This window comes from Ochlerotatus camptorhynchus, unplaced genomic scaffold (genome assembly GCF_037179485.1).
Source record: "Ochlerotatus camptorhynchus isolate MF236.1 unplaced genomic scaffold, CSIRO-AGI_Acam_v1.1 ptg000330l, whole genome shotgun sequence".
In the NCBI taxonomy this organism is placed as follows: Eukaryota; Metazoa; Arthropoda; class Insecta; order Diptera; family Culicidae; genus Ochlerotatus; species Ochlerotatus camptorhynchus.
The window spans coordinates 7,725,657-7,746,170 of NW_027040818.1; the positions used below are offsets into that span (position 1 = coordinate 7,725,657).

The 20,514-nt window shown below is 36.2% G+C and overlaps 2 protein-coding genes across 3 annotated transcripts in view; both read right to left on the reverse strand.

Annotated features, from left to right (window-relative positions):
* Positions 1-20,514, reverse strand: part of SCaMC (Short Calcium-binding Mitochondrial Carrier) — a 107,907-nt gene that overhangs the window by 27,201 nt on the left and 60,192 nt on the right. The window lies entirely within an intron of this gene.
* The window catches only part of LOC135708503 (uncharacterized), a 46,482-nt gene continuing 28,867 nt past the window's right edge, over positions 2,900-20,514 (reverse strand). Inside the window, exons 2-3 of the mRNA XM_065230621.1 lie at positions 3,435-4,249; positions 2,900-2,927 (exon numbers count right to left, since the gene is read on the reverse strand). Of these exons, the coding sequence (XP_065086693.1) occupies positions 2,900-2,927; positions 3,435-4,102 (696 nt within the window). The 5' untranslated portion in view covers positions 4,103-4,249. The remainder of the gene's footprint in view (positions 2,928-3,434; positions 4,250-20,514) is intronic.

Here is a 20,514-nt window from a genome sequence, read left to right on the forward strand (position 1 = left end):
TTTTATGAATAAATTTACTTACAACTTCCATATGTTGCGAAAGAAAATAAATCGCACAAAATTCATTGCTAGAATAACTAACTGGTGTATTTTTTCTCAAATATGCCATTTACTGCAAAAATTCGTCACGCACCCTGTATATGATCTTTCCCGGTTGGATGGACAAATATGTAAAAAAGTGTCATTTTAGTGACTGACTTGAAAATAGTGACCTAGCTCCTTAAAAGTGACCTGCCTGTACCGGCATCGAAAGCCCTCAATTAATAACTACAAAAGTCTGGTAAACATCCTAGGGGACATCTGACCAGGATTCCAAGGAATTCTCAGTTGAATCCAAAAAAATAGCTGGGAAGAAGAAAGGAAGTTCTGAAATGAATTCTTAGAACAATTTCATAAAAGTTTTGAAAAGAACCTCATAGGGAACCGCTAAGTGACAGTGAAATTTTATGGAGATCGGGAAGCGTAGCTTGTGAATTTTAAGAATACATAATTCCAACAGTATTTTGAACAGATTTATAAACAGACTCAGGAAAATTTCTGATGATAGTTTTTCATGTTGGTTTTCAGATTCTAGGATTCCTGAGCAAAATTTGAATTAGAATTTTGATAATATTTTCAAACGAATTGCATTTGAAGAATATTATTTAAGGATTTTTATTGAAAATTCCAAGGAAATTCTAAGGAGAATTTCGAAGGAATTGCAAAGGTAATTCCAACGTACTAGAAGAGTTTCAAGGGTATTTTCTTGTGAGATGAAGGAAAATCCTATGCTTACACCAAGATACATTTTATGGTAGGGTATATGTCTCTAACCTGGGTCTAATATGAATGCTTCATTTACATTTTATGCCGTATCTTATAGAATAATTGAGCTGCAGTCGATATTCCCCTGTTAGATATTCTTATTATTTGGATATTGATTAGGCACGACTGAAAATTGTTTAATCTCACCATTATAACATGATAACTCACCAGGTAGCTGGATGTAATATAGGTTTACTGTACTCAAATTGGGTCTATAAATGGATGCAACTTCGTCCTATCGACGATGATCCTCGATCTACAAAGGATCGGCATGTGAAATCGTGCTACTTTTTCACTCCTTATCATTCATACGTAACCACATTGTTGACGTCACTTTCACTTCCCGCGTAAGAACTGATGTGGATGAAAGAGACAAAGTTTTCTTTCCGGTTGATCCACATACCTAATATAAATCAAAATGATTTTACAATAAAAATAAAAGCCAAATAGATCATCTCACGACCACATATAACGAACTGTCAAGTCAAGTAATAGCAAGCCGAATAAAGCATTAGCTCCTAAGTAACATTGACAGATTCCCTTAGTAGATTTTCTCTTTGCATCCCCACGGCCATGTATAGACATTTCCAGCTATTTTCAACACATAGTTCGATAAAAGAAGCTAGGGGAAATGGATGTAATGTCGGCCTAAATGCCCCTAATTTGGGCCCATACATAAATTCAGTAATCGATTAAATTTTCAATAGCGACCAAAAATATCCATTAGTACCGTCCCAATGACGCGTTCATCTAGATAAAATTGATAAATAGCAGATTTTTAGTGATGGGCCCAATCTTAGATGCATAGGCCAACATTAGAGCCAAATTATCAGGTTTTTTTATGAACACCGCTGGCTGTGTAGATTTTCGTTAGTGCAGTAATACGGCAAGATCATGGCGCAAAAAATCGTAAAATATGAAGATTGCACTAAACTTTTTCTTTGAAAAAGAACAATAATTGATCTAAATTGGTCCCAAAAATAGGCAAATAATCTACGGATTACAATTTCCCAGCAGAGGTGGAATTGGTTTTTCATTACTATTGTGTATTATTGCTGAATTAATGAGTTATGTGCTTGATAGGCCGAAGTGAGGGGCTAGGCTGACATTACATCCCGTAACACTAATTAAGGAAAATTGGTTGGAAATCTAACGACATGTCAAGGAGCATTCCAAGGGGATTCAGAAGATGATTCAAAGTGAATTAAATAAGGCAAACTTAATGATGATACGCCCTGACAATACACCTAATCCTACCTACATACGAAAATCTCTTAAATGTTGATCAATCAATTAATCAAAGAGAAAGCTGCATGGAAATATGGATAATAATTCCAAGGGAAACTAATTCTTACCAAAATATTCTTTGCAGAATTTTAAGCTAGTTTGAAAATAGTTTCAATGAAATCCTAAAAAAAATCAAAATAATGTTGAACAAATTAAAAAAAAACTGTGGTGAACAGCAGGAAATTTTTAACACATTTCCAAAGAAACTCTGAGTTCTGGGAGATTATGAAGGAGAGTTTCATGAAGATTACAAGAAAATTCCAAGAAGTCTTTTGCAAGAGCATTTCAAGGAAATTCTGGCGAAAATTTCGATGGAATTATAAATATTCGAGGAAATCTTTAAATTTTTTTTTTCCTCTGTTCGGGACCTAACACTACTGCGACCAGTAATTTGATCTATTGTGGTATACCCCGTCTCCTTTGTTTAGTGCATGTCGTATTACTCCATCACAATTGAGAAATGAAGAAGTAATCGGTTTTTATACAGTTGTCATTCTTGCCTTTATCGCAAGGATCCGACTTTAATTGTAAGGGCCCATGCATTAATAATGTCACGCTCAATCGAGCAAAAAATTACCCCCTCCCCCCTATCGTGACGTTTTTCCTATACCTAATGCATTGCTTGTCACAAAATCTTAGACCCCCCTCCCCCCCTTAGAGCGTGACATAATATATGCATCAACCCTAAGGTCCCGTTCTTTAAACCCTTTGGAGTGTTGGAACACCCTCCAAAGGCGCGCCCCCTTTGCAGTCAAAAACGGATTCCTTAGCAACAAAATCAAGCAATGACTCCGATAATAACCATGCATCAGAATCCTAGTCTTAACCACTTCAAACTAGAGAACAGCGAATAAAAGATTAGGAATCACGTAGATGAAGAATAAAGGGTGTCCACGATGAAATTGCCACACACAAAATTGATTCGCAAAATTCGAGTTTTCATCCGATTGCCATCAAATTTTCAGGGATTGAGAAATAACTATTAAACTTCATTTTACCATTTTACTCGTATTTTATTTACAGTCCATACGCAAATGCCCGCACCTTGGCCTTAACCCCGGCCATAAGATTCTGCACAACCTGTGAATCAACCGTTTTTTGCATGTAAACCCATACTTTCTTCAGTTCCTCGACTGTATTCACTACCTTAGGTCGTTTAAGAAGGTGCTGCTTCATAATCGCCCAGTACTTCTCGATGGGGCGGAGCTCCGGAGTGTTGGGAGGGTTGAACATTTTCGGCACGAAATTGACCTTATTGTCCGTCCTTGGAGTAGTGGCATGAGGCCAAATCCGGCCAGAAGATTGTTGGGACGTTGTGGGCCTTCAGGAGAGGAAGCAGCCGCTTCTGGAGGCACTCTTTTATGTACACCTGTCCGTTCATCGTGTCCTGGGTCACGAAAGGTGCACTCCGCTTCCCGCACGTGCAGATGGCTTGCCAAACCAGGAATTTCTTCGCAAATTTGGACATCTCCTGAGTGCGGACATGCTCCGGAACGCTGAACTTATCCTTGGCCGTGAAAAACAGGTTGCCGGGGATCTGTTTGAAGTCGGCCTTCACATATGTTTCGTCCTCCATGATGCAGCATTCAACTTTCGTCAGCATGTTGAGGTACAACTTCCTGGCACGGGTTTTGGCGGACTTGTTCTGCTTCTCGTCGCGATTAGGGGCCTTTTGTACCTTGAACGTTCGAAGCCCAGCCTTAGTTTTGGCCTTCTGGACAAAACTTCGGCTTAGGTGCAGCTTCTTAGCCACATCCCTAACGGAGGCGTTCGGATTTCGATTGAAGGCCCCAACTACGCGGTTGTGATTTTTGGTGTTGTACGGAATACTTTTTCCTTCACTTCTGGGCTTCCGATCGGTGGTCAACCGTTCCTCGAACCGCTTAATCACTCGCGACACCGTGGAATTCGCGATTCCCAACGTTTTAGCGATGGAACGATGCGAGAGATCCTTGTTCTCGTGATGAATGCGCAAGATTTTATCACGCACGAGCTGTTCTTTCGACTCCATTTCCGCGAGTTTTGATCACAGAACTTTAAAAAAAAAGGATGTAAATAATGCACTATGAACTAAATCCACCCAAATTTTCATTAAATTCTACCCAACGGTTAAAAAGTTAGAGCAATTTCATAGTGTGGCAATTTCATCGTGGACACCCTTTAACTACCTAACTCATTTTTTCCTTGTTTCAAGATCATTCTCGGTGGACAAAGCCGAGTCTTTTCACTATCAACAAGGCATACAAAGTAAAAAGGACTAAGATGTGTTCCTTTGATTAGCAAACAATTCTGTTCCCCTAGTTTGAAGTAGTTCGAACCAGGCTTCGGTGGTAGAGCTTAATGCCAGCAACGCACCACGAAAAGGTAATCTACGAAGCGTTACTGGACAAATTTTGGGATAAAACCTTTCTACATTCTAAATGGCATACCAATATATTCCCAGGATAATTCCAAGCGAATTGGAGAGAACATAATCGAGAGAAGTTAAAGTGAATCCTCGCGAGAGCTTTTAGAATGTAAAGATAAATGTAGGGTTAATTTCAACGGTTTTCTCAAGGGAATTCCTTAAGTGTTCTGAAACGATCCTGAAGAAATCTGTTGCGATAATTTGGAAGCGAAACACTAAAATTCTGCTAGCTGTTGCTGACAGCTTCAAAGTTGCAAATTTATTTAGGTTTTAATGTTATCAATATGTAGGTATCTAATGTACTTACATTTCAGTATTAGAATAACGCATTCAGATTCCAATCATTTGATTTTCTACTTTAGATTTAGTTAATGGTGAATCTAGATTAAGAAGCTAATTACGGGGTGGCAAGTGAATTTCCATTTTGAAATTCCTGGTTTTTCCTGGTTTTCCTGGTCAATGATTTGAAAATTTCCTGGTTTTAAAAACCATATTTAAATACAATTTTTAATAGAAAAAATAAAGTGAATCCTTGTACCATCATTCTTCGCCCAATGCGGAATTTCACAAACCAAAATAGGTATTAAGGTTCTTATGAATGCCCGTGAAATCTTTATCTGATTGTTTGCTGTAAAGAAGCTAGTAGGGAGCCGCGCTACTTCGTCGTATCATGGCGCCTATTTCCGTTCTATGTGCTAAAACTACAATAGCAAAGCGTTTTCACTCATGTTTTTGCAAAAGCATCTTTACTTACAAGATTAATTACGATTGACACCGAAACATTTGCGATAACCCGTAAAATGAGCGATTTTAGTGGTGACGGACTAGCGCGGAGCCCTATCTAATGTCTGAAGTTAAGAGATCTATAAGACCCTAAATTTTAGGATTTCTGTTTTTGAAACAGCGATTTTTTCAACTTTATTATTGAGATTTTTAGCCAACAGGCTAGTTTATCTCAAGGTGAAATTGCGAAGTGTGATATGAATGAGGACTCTTTAAACAAACCTTTGCTTCTAACAATTTTACGGATTTCCAGATTATTTAGCGGAATTTTGATTACAACATGATTTCAAAATCATATGATTAAAAGATTTCATAAACAACGCTGGTTTAATAACTCTTATTATTAAAAAGACTGACTGCTGAAGTTCATAGAAACTCCCTAAAGTTCGTAGAACTTCCCTGAAGCGTTAAGGTCTTTCCAGAAGGGTTCATTGAAGTTTGTATTGCCTGAATTTTATGGGACTTCCCCGAAGTTCCAAGGACTTTTTTTAAGATCTTAGGATTTCCCTGAAGTTCGGAGTTTTTTGAAATTCATAGTAATTTCTTAAATATCGTAGAAGTACCACGAAGTTCGCAGAAATTCTCGGAAGTTCGTAAGACTTCCTTCAAGTTCGAAGAACTTTCTCGAAGATCTGAGGACTTCCCTGAAGTTTGAAGGACTTAACTGAATATATGAAGACCCTAAATTTAGAAGAGCTTCCCTGAAGTTCATAAGGCTTTAAATATCGAAGGGTTTTCCAAAAGTTTGTGGGTCTTTCCTTAATTTCTTGGAAATTCCCTGAAGTTTGGAGAGCTCCCATGAATTTCGTAGGACTACCTGTAGTTCAATCGACTTCTCAGAAGTTCTAGAAAGTTTTTTGAGCTTGGAGAACTATGTTAAGTTCAGAGGAATTCCCAAGAATATTGAAGACTTCTCTGAAATTCGGAAAAAAAAATCCAAAAGTGTCATAGTTTAAAAAATCCATAACTGTCATAGTTTCAGTTTTAGGCAATACCTAAATGTCTTAGAAGTTACATTAAATCTGTAAAAAAATTTGTAAAATTCATAGTTATTCCCGAAAGAGCAAAGGACTTCCCTGAAGTTCGTAAGACTTCTCTGAAGGTTCGAAGAGATTTCCTGACCGTCGTAGGTAATCAGAATAGTTCACAGGATTTTCCTGAAACTTGTAAGACTTTCCCGAATTTTGTAGAACTTGCATGAAGTTCGAAGGCCTTATCTGAAGTTTTTAGAAATAAAACTTTTTGATTGAACATGTTGAACAGGTACTTCAAAGTAGTTACGCGTCGGCACTGCTTAAGTCTGCTATCAATTATGCACAAATCATACATGCAATTGATTCGAGAAAATAATTAAATTAAAAGTAAATACAAAATATATTTACTAAATTCTCAGGGTAAATTTTTTTCATCAATGTTTAGTTGTGTGAAAGATTAAGCTTGAACAAAATGGTTAGTTTTGACCTGATTATAAAAAAGGAACTTCGACATACATAAAATTTAAAACCCATTTAAATTATACAAACAAGATTATTTTCCTGGTGGACTTATGAAATTCCTGGTTTTCCCCGGTTTTTCCTGGTGAAAATAAATTCCCGACTTTTTCCCGGTTTTCCTGGTTTTCCTGGTTCACCTGCCACCCTGTAATTAGATCAAATTCTGAATTCAATAATGGAAAAGACTTACGGATTTCTAATGCTTAGATAATCCTAATCCAGAACACTATTCTAGTACTAATTTAAGGCAGAGCAGGTTTATATTAATATTGAATAATTCCACAAGCAGGTAAACTTCACATTGTGTTTAAAGTTACCGTAGTTCTAAGAAAAAACACTTCTGATTGCTGTTTTCAATTTTAAAGGTCCTGATTCGATCTGTCATTCGGTCAAGTCGCACAATCGCCCGGTGACGACCCAGTGGTTGTCGCAACAAAATCCATGAACAATTTTCAAAGATATCCTGATACAAGTTTCAAAGAAATTATACAGTTAAGTTTTATATTCCGGACACAGAAATTAAACATACAGGATTCTTCAGTTGAGAACAAATTTAAAGATCCTGATCATAGAAAACTGTTCAAGATTATAGGGCTATTCCCGATTCTCCCGGTTTTCCTGGTTCAGTTCCCACCCTGCATTCTTTTAGCCGATGTTCCAATTTGTTTTGCACTGCAAATCTAATTATAGAGCATTTCTAGCTCAAATCGTTAAAAAAAATGTCAATTTTGTCTCGACCCCTTCTGATTTGAATGAAACATTGCTCACGTGTTCGCTGCTACTAATGGTTGCATTTTTCATTTAAATATGATTTTTTCCTCCAGAGTAACTTTTGAAAAGGGCGTATAAAAAAATTGATTATTTTTTATTCAAAAAATCATAACTTGAAAACTATTGATCTGATCAAAACGGCATATGAGAAGAAGTTTTAGGTAATTAAATTATTTTTGCGGAAAAAATACACTGAAAGAAAAAACTTCGTAAATTAGTATTTAAAAAACGTAAAACGATGATTATCTCAAAACACCCCCCCTTCGATCTTTATAATTTTTTTTTTCAAGAAAATTGATGGAATACCCTTGAATTTCGTGAAAAATGTATGCTGGTAACTTCCTTAAAAAGAAATCTATAATTTTTTAAATTTTTGTTGATTTTTACAAGTTGATGAAAATGCATATTTTTTTGAAAAATAACAATTTATTTGGATTCTACGCATAATTTTCGATAACTTTGCATATAGAAACTTTTTTCCTAAGTCCAGCCGTTCTCAAGTTAATGCAAATTAAAAAAATATAATTATAACAATTTTCAACATTTTAGGCCATTTTCAAATGTTCGTCGAGATGTCCAGCAACGAGATTTTATTTCATGATTGTATATTAAAAAACAAACAATTCATTCTCAGATATGGTAGCTGTCAGACTTACCCGTTTCTATCTAGAGGCAGCGGAAGAGAAGCACGTTGATGTGGTCAAATGAAAGATTTGTTGAGATAAAAAACAGTATATATTTATTATTTTATTTTACAACTCATATTATTTGAATACATTGAATAATTTGGGTGTATCGTTAGAATTAGAGAATATTTTTACTGCAATTTGGTTGTTTGAAACTGGAATATAGCAATGATATTTTCGAGTTCCAGGAATTGGTTTCACTTTCTTAAAAATTGGATCAAATTCCGTGTCAGCTTTTTTGTATTCTTCCGTAGAAACATAACAAAATGACATTTTTGTTTGAAGATCTTCTTTACGACTATTTGCCCAGTCGTACAGTTGTTAAGGGTTCGTTAAAGGGTGCTCGTGTTGCTTAACTAAACTTGCTCTGGTTGCCATTCTCTTAAGGGTACCGCCAATCGCATCACAATGACCTTTGCCGTGTGAAGTTGCAAAAAAAATGCCATTCAATTTCTACAGTATGCTTATCTTTAAATCCACAAATGCTAGCAAAATTTTTTATGTTTTTGTATTGTGATGCTGCTCCATCTGACATAAAAATACACTTTTGGACTGTTATTTGCAACTTTAAAAATTCTAATAATTTTGAGATAAACAACTGAACTGCTACTGTGTCATGCTTTGAAATTGATTTAGGTGGAGGTTTACAACACTTGAAATTGTTATCCATCGTAAAAAACTACTTGCTTTTTAACTTGAAACGCTAAGAGAGATGAACTGAATGGAACAGGTGAAGATCGTCCCAATATATATATATGTAGCAGAAAATTACAATGTTGACATTATACCTTTCTTCATTAGGTACAATTGATTATAGCAAACTTTTTTAAGTGTGAGTGTAAGAAGCCTCCACGGGGTGCCTTTTTATGTAGTTGTGATATCGCGGGATGAGCTCTTAAGGCACAATATGGTATACGTCAGAGAAGTACCTAGATAATTTATCTCAATTACAGGTTTAATAACATATTTGTTTACCTGTTTATGTTTTGAGCCTCTGTTATGACATACACAATTCTATCCAGGTATACAACTAATAGAGGACAGAAAAAAGGCACATGAGTGGGTTTGTTGATTATTTGGGTATATTTGAGAGTATTTACTTATAAACTTGTTTCTTTTCCGCTGCGCCTAAATAGAAACGGGTAAGTCTGACAGCTACCATATTTGAGAATGAATTGTCTGTTTTTTAATATATATTCATGGAAAAACATCTCGTTGCTGGACATCACGACTAACATTTGAAAATGGCCCAAAATGTAGAAAATTATTATAATTATTTTTTTTTTATTACACTAACTTGAGAACGGCTGGATTTAGAAAAAAAGTTTTTATGTGCAATGTTTTTGAAAATTATGCGTAGAATCCAAATAAATTACTATTTTACTAAAAAATATGCAATTTCACCAACTTGTAAAAACCAATAAAAATTTCAAAAACTATAAATTTTTTTTTAAGAAAGTTACCAGTATACACTCTTCACCAAATATTAGGGCATTTTTTCAGTTTTCTTGAAAAAAAAAATTATAAAGATCGAAGGGGGGGTGTTTTGAGATAATCATCCTTTTACGTTTTTTAGATACTAATTTACTAAGTTTTTCTTTCAGTGTATTTTTTTCCGCAAAGATAATTCAACTACCTAAAACTTCTTTTCATATGCTATTTTGATCAGATCAATAGTTTTCAAGTTATGATTTTTTGAAAAAAAAATAATCCATTTTTTTATACGCCCTTTTCAAAAGTTACTCTGGAGGAAAAAATCATATTCAAATGAAAAATGCAACCATTAGTAGCAGCGAACACGTGAGAAATGTTTCATTCAAATCGGAAACACTCATGACCAACCGGTTTGCGTTTTGGGCTGGAAATGCTCTATACACATTTGAATTCACAAACATTTAAGAAACAATAGCAAAGAAAAAGAAAAATTTCGGTCAACAGAACGTTTATTGTCGTTGCCCGGCACTTTATTACCGTTGTCTAGCTGATAAATGACAGTTCTTTTCTCAACCCCCTCACACTACTACCATCGTGTCGACATTGAAATGGCGGCACTTTACGTGCACAGTCCATCCGGTTTGAACTGGTTCTCGACGAAAAAAAAAAATGACAATAAACACATGTGCTAATTTTGTCATTTTCCTCAACGAGGTAGCTCACCGTCGCCATGCTGAATGAGTTCAACGACAAGTGATATACCGTTCAATTTGTCAGTTTGCAAATGTAAACTGCAAATACGATTCGAAGGACTTTCTTTTATGGAAAATTTCGAAACAATGCAACTTTCAAATAACTTGATAACAATTGATGTGGTAATGCGGGAAATGAAATGCTAAGCTGCCACGTCAGTTGCCGTTCAACAGATAAGAATACAACACCAAAATCGATAACGACATCAACAAGCGTTGTGATTTAGCTCAAGTTGAATCATGCAGTCAACAATTTTATCAAAATTAATTGGAAATCATTAAAAATCGATTTCCTCTGCACTGCATTCAAACCAATTCATTCTGCCAAATAAAAGCGTTAGGAGGATGGTTTCACGAATTTTATTCACATACCAAATTCAACGGAAATGAGAAATTGGTCGTCCTCACCACCACCACACTGTAGGTACTCGATCAAAGTGGTTAGAATAACGAACTTTTCGTCGGGTTTCTACTGCGACTACAGTGGAACGCATACAGTCTTATCGACGATGTGCAACTGTGTGCGACCTACACGGCTGCACAGTGACGACGACCAGCCGCAGCCAGGTGGGTGTATTCTTTCTATCGTCAACGTATCGAAACGGATCGGATGCATTTTAGAACCGGGCAGACAGAGCCTATTCCTCTTCGCTACCCCTACTTATATATTGACCCGTTAACCGATTTAAATCGCCTCTCGCCGGTTTGCGACAAAGAGCGCCACGGTGGTGATCATCATTGATCATCGCATCCGTAATCAACCAGATCGCCTTTCTCCGCAGTGAGATTTCACATGACAGCTCAAACACATAGAGGGAGTATTGCAATCCTGCTGCCCATCCTACTAGCATCCCCCTGGCACATGTCCGACACTGTTGTACGTTATGGAGACATGTGGGGAGTTCCGACAACATTGGAACACGCGCGGCTTTGATAATTAAATCAACAAACCACGCCAGACTTTGATTATTATGGGAAAACAGTAAACGACGATAAGCCAGTTAGGCAAAGTCTGGTTGCTTATTATTACAGCTTTATAACATTTGTTGGTGCCATTTGGGATTTACGGCAGGTTCGCGGTCACGAGTACGCTCAGGTGATGCAAATAAACTGAATTTATTTACTGTTGTCAGTTGACGGGAATAACTTTCAAACGAATCGGGTAAAAAGTACATTTCAGGAAAACTTTAGGATTTGGGCGTAATTGCTTTTGTAAATAAATACGTCAATCGCCGGATTCTCGCGAATAAAAGTTCAGTATCTCACCAACAAACTATACCAAATGATAGAGAAATCATTCCTCTATCAGTTGGTGTTGTTAATTTTTGAGATTGAGCTCTGATTCGCAAGAAATCGGCGATTGACCTTGTTTGTTTGAAAAATTTAATTATGTCCAATCTCGAAGTTCTCCGGATTTTAGCAGGTCAGCCGGGTCGAAACCGCTTCTGCTGACGTCAAGCGGAAGACGGCAGAGATAAGGGTAAAAAGTGAGGCAAGCAGTTTCTGCCTAGATAAGATAAAGAAAAGAGGAATTTATTCTTGAGAAATTAAAAAAAAATGCAGTTTACAGCAAAATTGTGAACATTCTTTACCAAATCTCACTCAAATAAATAACCAATTAACGACTGACTCGCTCTGCCTGCCGCTGGGGCAAGTTGAAATATGAATGTTTTCAGTATTTCAATTGGAAGGGTGCCAAATTTGCGAAACCTGTGTCGAAAACGTGAACAAGCGTCAATCAAGCAAAAATTCACGGCGCATAATTCAGACGAAGAAGAACAAGCATCTGTTGGCAAGTAGCCCTCAAATGATCGCAATCATGATGATGATGATGATGATGGATGATAAGTTGTGCATGAACCGGCGACAACTGCCATCATGAAGTTCAATTGCAATGCAGGCGACAAATTTATAGCCCTAATAATAGTCAATGATAACAGTGAGACAAAGGTTGTATGATGCAGGGTTAAGATGACTTTTGCGATAAGAATTGCTACAAGTGCATCCTAAATTAGGCATTGAAGCATTTTGCGAGGATAACGCTGCAATCTGAATTTTTATATGGAGCACTGATGAATCCTTTACGAATAAAGCTGTTTAATCAACTATGGAGGAGTTAAAAAAATTATAACGATGAGGAATAAAAAAAAAATTACGTAGGACTAAAAAACAAACGATTTGTATGCAAATCGGGACTGCCATTCCGGTTTCTAAGGGAACTTTGACCAGAATTTCAAATTTGATGTAGTCCTAAGAAATTCCGAGATGAATTCCAATGGGTTTCTGGGGAGAAAAAATTAAGTTCTGGATTGAATTCCTAGGTGATTCTGAAGCGACTTGCATTTGGATCTTGAAGAGGATACCAGGATTTAAGGAGAATGCAAGGAGAATTATAAACAGAATTTAAATCTAAAATTTAAAATGATCTCATGCGCTCGCAATATCACGCGTGATATTGGAACAAAATATTATGCTTGATATTGATTTTACAAGCTCCTTTGATATTGCGAGACTATTCACAATGTGCAAAAATCAAGCTGAGAGTTGACTCGACACAAAAATGATTCCATTGCATATCGTTTTTTAGAAAGAGAAAGCATAGTTTGCTATCTCTTTTTAATCTTCGCCGATGGCAGACGCGAAGGGACTGCTGCAAGCCGTTATGGAAGTTTCGGTTGCATTCGCGTGTAAAGCAAAAATCATTAAACTCAATCTCACCACAGTGGTGAAATTTGCAGTTGGTGAGTTTTGTTAGCTTGATATTCCGAGCTGTGATATCACAGCTTGCAAAATCAACCGCAGTAGTTTGCTTGTTGAGTTTTGTCTACGAAAATCAAGCGTGATCTTGGGCGTTGGTGAGATTTGATTTTTCTGATATTTTCCCAACACTGATTTGGATCTTGAAGAGGATACCAGGTTTTAAGGAGAATTCAAGGATAATCATAAACAAAATTTAAAGGGTGATTTGACGATAATTTCCAACGAATAGTGAAGGAGATTCAGAAACGAATTTCAAAGGAATTCCGAAAAATATGCAAAAAGATCATATTTTGAGGATAATTCTAAAAAAATGGAGGAAAATTTAGAAGAAAATTTCAAGGGATTTCTGAAAAGCGTTTGCAGTTTAAAAAATAATGAGAAAAAAAATCAAAGGAATTTAATTATTGAAATAGTAACACAGGTATGCAGGCTTGCTGAAACCCCTCAAACTCACTGGGGGTTTTAAAACACTATTTTCTTGCGAGTTAGCCAGCCCTCACATTGAGTGAGTGGCATCAGGAATATGGTAGAAGTAAACAAAAACTCCTCGAGAGAGAGGGAGAGTGAACTTCAGCGAGAGGATGATTTGACGTGAGGTGCGCTTTTCGAGACTCCGGATGACTTTTTTGTTCGACGCAAAAAGCTTAGAGTTCACCAAGAGTGCGAGTAAGAGCGTGTGATAGAAAACATGAACATGAATGACAGCAAACCTCACTCTCATTTTATCCCCCTTCGCTCACAAGCTCTGAAGCTCAGTGGAATGATTTGACAGTAGGAATTCTACTCCTCAGAAAAAATGCTATGCTCTGCTCATTTCAAACTCGTGAGCGAGGCTCCATCATGTTACGAAGGATTCCAAGGTAATTCTATCGAGATTTTTTAGGGAATTAAAAACATGGTAATTACGAGAAGAGTGATAGGGAATATACTGGTAAGTTAAGGGAGAAAAATTCTATCAGATTCCCCTACCTGATGGTGGTGTTAGTGTGCGTGGGTGATCTAGTAGTTAAGACAAACCGTCGATTGAAGGGATTGTTTTCAAAATCAGAACAGAACTCCAACAAACATAAACCTTCAAATTTATTATGAAAATTGGATAACATTTATACGATGTTTAGACTAAAGCCCTGTAAGTTAGTATTCGTAATACAAGTGATAGGGAATATACTGGTAAGTTAAGGGAGAACAATTCTATCAGATTCCCCTACCTGATGGTGGTGTTAGTGTGCGTGGGTGATCTAGTAGTTAAGACAAACCGTCGATTGAAGGGATTGTTTTCAAAATCAGAACAGAACTCCAACAAACATAAACCTTCAAATTTATTATGAAAATTGGATAACATTTATACGATGTTTAGACTAAAGCCCTGTAAGTTAGTATTCGTAATACAAGAATAATGTATCACAATTGATCTGGAATCTTATAAATAGCTTATAACTCTTAAAACTCCTTGTTGGAACATGGCATTGGAGTCACCGGTTATTAGTTATTTATTCTAATTAACTTAAAATAATTACATGTTTTATTTGAAATTGGTTATTTTAATAGGGGAAATGGCTCTAATGTTGGCCGGCCTATGGATCTTAAATAGATTGGGACCATCACTAAAAATCTGCTATTTATCAATTTTATCTATTTTATCTATTGGGACGGTACTAATAGATATTTTAGGTCGCTATTGAAAATTTAGTCGATTGCTGAATTTATGTACGGTCCCAAATTAGGGGCATTTAGGCCGACATTACATCCATTTCTCCTATTACACCAATTATAAAATCAACCATAGGATGTCAAATTCCTAAGTTTGATTGTGTAAACTTTAAAGTAAGTTTGAGTAGAAACAAAATACTAAATAAAAAAAACCTTCTGCATCCATTACAAAAATACAACCTATAATTTAAGCAACCGCATTTAAGCCGACATTACATCCATTTCCCTTAGTAGAAAGCGAGCAAGGACAACTTTTAGAAAGGTACGAATCGGGTTGATCATCTCTCTTTACCAAACTCCCCTGTTGGAGAGGGATGGTGAGGGGTATCCTTCCGATGTGTTTGAAACAGTTCAATCGATTGTACCGCACTCAAGTCGTTATCTGAAGGGTCGTAGATTTGGAAATTATAGCTAAATATTGCTACCTCTACCACTGTATGTGTTCCTGTCATCGTCGACTTGAAGATCTCGAGGAGACACGGGTAGGGGAGCTGCTGCTACTGTACCTTTCGACCAATGACAATATGATTGATGGTAAGCTCCCATCTAGAGTTATGTACTTTAAATATTTTGTTCGTATTACTTCTGCGTAAAGTTACTTCTGCTCAAAATTGTTTTGGAAAGAAGTCTAAAATTCTCTTAATATGGGAAATGACTCTAATGTTGGCCTATAGATCTAAGGTTGGGCCCATCGCTAAAAATCTGCTAATGGATATTTTTGGTCGCTATTGAAAATTTAGTCGATTGCTGAATTTACAGGGTGGTCAGTGAATTTTCATTTTGAAATTCCCGGTTTTTCCGGTTTTCCCGGTTTAAATCTTTAAAAAATTCCGGTTGTTAATATTCAACAACAAAACGAAATTGACCGCATTTTTAAGAACGTTCTGAAAGGAATTTACTGAAAGGCTAAAAAATGTGATTTAAGAAGATTCCCAAGATTCTGGGGCTTTAAAATTTGTGTAGAGTCTGAAACTAGAAAATTTTTTGTCAAAATTTATGATTCTGAATCTTTGTGATGTAAGATTTGCAGAAAAAATAATTAAAATGTGAGATTTTGAAAAATGTTCAAGATCACAGATTTAAAAAACAAAAATATCATACTTATGAGTCGTGGAGTCATAAATGTCACGCTCTGAGACTTGGAATCATTTTAAGGGTTATAACAAATTACAGAACAATCTATAGAATCTAGTGGACAAACCCTGGATTTTTTAGTAAAATTAAAAAGTGTTGATTTCAAACAAATATTGAGAAGGATTCCCACACAGTTTTCGAAGGAGAAGTTCTGAGCAAAATTCCAGAATTATTCTGACATGAAATCCTTAAAAAATTGTTAGATGAATTTGGAGGAATTTCTGTGGAGAAAAAAGCAAGTTCTCAATTAAATTGTTAGGTAATTTTAGAAGATTTAAAAAGGAGTTGTGAAAAACAAAACTTTGAGGAAAATTGCTAAATGATTCTGATGAGATTTGTATGGGGATCGTGAGGAAAATGACAGATGAATTTTAAGAAGAATACCAAGATAATTATCATCAGAATTCAACAAGAAACAGAGTTCTTAGAATGTTCTGGCAATAATATCAACCCTAGTGCGAAAGATTCATCACAGAACTCCAACAAAATTGATTGTAAAAAAAAATCCTGATAATTAGAAAGAAATTATTTGAAATACTCCAAGGGGTTTCTAAATAAAATTTCGAAAAGTTTCTGCTTTTTTCAATAGAATTAAAATAAATTTTTGAAACGATTTTCAAAGGAATCAAAGTCTCCGGATAGGCTCAAGGGAATTCTAAGAATGATTCTAATTAAATTCTTAGAAGGGGTTGCAAGGTAATTCCAAAAAGAATTCAACGGTAATTATTACGCGGAGTGTTTTCTGGTTTATTTCAAAACAATTTCAAGATAATCCAGAACAGAATTCCAAGTTAATTCTGGAATTTATGTCATGAAAATTTTGAACAACGAAAAATTAAACCCCCGGAAAAGAATGATTCAGTTTCGGGTTTTACAAATATTTGTTTCCAAAGCCCAACATCTTCAATATTTTCTTTTAAGGACCATGCACTTTACATCTGAGATTGAGACGACAAAAATCAATTTGCAATATTGCTGAGTGACTAAATTCTAAAAACAATAAAACGAATAATAACATTATGCAGCAAAATGAGCAAGACATTCATTTGATAAAGGATCACTCTTTTTTAATGGTTTATTCTGAAATTCTGGTGTAAAAATTTGTTTCTATGGTATGTTAATTTATTTTCCCGGTTCTGTCGTCGAATTCCCGGGTTTTTCCCGGTTGCTTTTCAAATTCCCGGATATTTCCCGGTATTCCCGGTTTTCCCGGTTTGCTGGCCACCCTGAATTTATGTATGGGCCCAAATTAGAAGCATTTAGGCTGACATTTCATCCATTTCCCCTAGTTCTTCACAATGAGTGTATCCTGAAAATCTAGTCCAGTCCAAGGGTCTTGAAATCTTATTGTTTTCGAAGAGAGGACGAAGAATATTTCTCCAGATTTGGCATCTATCGGTTTTTCCCCGGTGACTTCAAATTCCCAGCTTTTTTACGGTTTTCCCGGTTCACTGGTCACTCTGCATTTTACATATGAAACTCTTGTTTTTAATCCCATTATATTTGTTTTGCCTTGAGCACATTTTGAGACCCTGCTCCGCAAGGAAATTATTCCGAATAACACGCTTAACCAAAAGCTAATTTGCGGGTGGATTCCTCCAGTGGGAAATCGTGAAAACAGCGCATTCACCTCCAAAATTCTGTAAGTTAATTCCATCTAAATTGCAATAGCAGCAACATTACAATACTAAAATTGCACTGAGAAGCTAATTTTTGCGAGCTTACCAGGTTTCCAATGAAGACCTAGAATACTCAATAAAGCCACTCTATGCTATAAAGGCAATTCTTGTCTACGTATATTTGAATCATTATTCAATCATAAAAGTACTACTCCAAGCGATCAACCAAAATTCCTCCCAAATTTTCCTTTAGTTAGTTGTCTGAGTTAATCAAGCTGTTAAGAAGAACACATTTTGAATTTGTTTCAACGTGTAAACGATTCCTTTCAACTCACTCGAATTGAAAACAGTTGAACCAGGCACAACTTTTCTAGCCAATTGAGTTCAGCTGACTTGCCTTGTCTAAGTTCAGCTCAACACTTTACCATTCTTGCATTTACTCTAAGGCGCTCAAGGGATTGATTTTTGTTGAACACAGCTGGATCAAGCAACCGAGCGGACGCACCAATCTACTCGAAGGTTAAATTTTGTATCACGCAATTAGGTGTAACATCTATCAAGAGACGCACATACCCATTAGCAGCCTAAATTTTGCAACAACTACCAATATCTAGTTTCTACGGAAATGGATTTTTATCTCAGTTCAACTCAGTGGTAGCTGAATTTATAATAGGCACAAAATCATCAAAATACCCTTTTACTTGGGTAACTTTTGCTCAAATTTCAAAAATGAACATCAAGCATTGAACAACCACTAGTTCGCAACTCTATTTAAATTTTGAAATGAAAAACCATCCTCAAACTACACCGAGTAATTAAGTTGTTTGAAACTAGCGAAGTCACCCATACTTATTAATAAGTTTCTGTTATAAAAAAGAAACATTTCCCTGGATTTGAATTAAATTCCCTGAAATTCCCTGATCTTCCAGATCCAAGCATTAATTCACTGATATTCTCTAATTGTCCAGGTTTTGACGTAGGACTGCGTCTGTGATTTCTATATGAGGAATACACTTTGTGAAACCTGAAAATGGAACATGTAACAACATTATGAAAGATTTTGAACATTAATAACTCAGCTGCCCCTGGATCAATTTCAATCATTTTAGCACCAATCGCTCAGATATATTCCTACGCATTCGTTAAATTTAAGACTTTATCATTTTTCAAAATGTCACTATTGAAAATTGCACAAATGTGCAACTGTTGCTATGATAGTTAAAATTATCATCGATTGCCTGCGAAAAGCGATTTCCCTAACACAGATTTCAAAGTTGAATTCCATCCGGTCTCACCAAACGGTGTTTATTCAATCACCGCGTGGTGAGTGGTGGTGTTCTCCAGTACATAACGAAAGGCTCCCCGCAATCAGGTAGCTACCAAGGCTGGCCTCAACCGCTGATCGGATTGAGTTCCAATCACCGTGTGGGGTGGTGTCCGGTCGTCGGCATCAGCTGCAGCAGCAGTAGTGTTTTCGACGCGTGGCGTTGAACATTGTTCTCCAGTACACAACGAAAGGCTACCTGCAAGCATCAGAATCAGTAGCTCTTCGTGAGTTGCTGTGGGTCATCTATGCCAAGCGCGCCACCCTCATTCCAAACAACATACAGCTCACCAGGTTTATCTGTGTTTAACACCCTACTTGTTCTGCATTGCTCAACCATCATGACAAAACGGTTCATTTCAAAAACACCATAAATTTTTATAAGAGTATGTTTTGGACATTTGTCAAGGTTATCAATCGGATGTCAGTTCCCATATCAAGATAGACCTGGAATTAGGGCGTAACAGCTTTTGTAAACAATTACTTCTTTCGATGTCTTGAAAGTCATGGCTCACCCACGCAAATCAACATCACCATCAGGTAGGGTAAGACTTCCTTTACCCGACGGTAATGCTTGTTTGTGTGGGCGTGCCTTGAATTCCTCAAAATTATCGAGAGAAGTCATTGTTTAAAAAAGCTGTTACGCATAATTCCAGCTTTATCTAGATATGTTTAAATCTAACTATGTACTTTAAGGCAACATTGGGGGTGCGATTTCAAACACCAAAGTCGGTCGCGGCATGAAAGTGGTCTGATTTTGATCCAGAGATGATGGATTTTAATTCTTAATACGCCAATCGATAGGAGATTTTTCTACGAATCTGTTAAAGACTTTATCATTTTTCAAAATGTCACTATTTAAAATTCAAGCGAATGTGCAACTGTTGTTATGATAATTAAAATTATCACCGAAAGCGATTTCCTTAACAGCGAATAGATTTTGGTATTGTACCTCTTATGTCAGGCTCATCTATGCCAATAAAGGTATCGAGATATTCGTTCCTGCTCGGGTAAAAGCTGAAAGATCATATTTTGTTATTTTGGTATTCATTTGATATTTAAAAAAATATTTCGATACGTGACTACTATCAAAACAAGGTTTCATACAACAAGCATACCAGAATAAGATATCATACCTCATTAAGTCATTCTCGGTTAGTGATCGTTTCTTGCTCGGGTGACCATTAGAATTTTTCAGACTTCTACGGTTCCATATTTGAAAAAGAAATCATGATTTTGGGCTGTGGAAAGTTGTCATTGCTCTTGGACTTAAATTAACTCGCATGATGATTTTTCTAGAGAATTTAGATAGGATTTTGGATTTCTTAAAGAATTCCAAGGAGATTTCCAAGGTAATACTGATAAGAATTTCATAAGCGTTGTGAGGTGGATGATTCTATGGAGAATTCCAAGTTGATTATGAATAGAATTACATCGTTATTCTTAAGAGAATTTCATGAAGATTGTGAGGAAAAGTCTAGGAGAATTTTATGGAGAAATCCATAGAAATTCGCAGGATTGATTTACCACCATGGAATGGAGTAAAATGA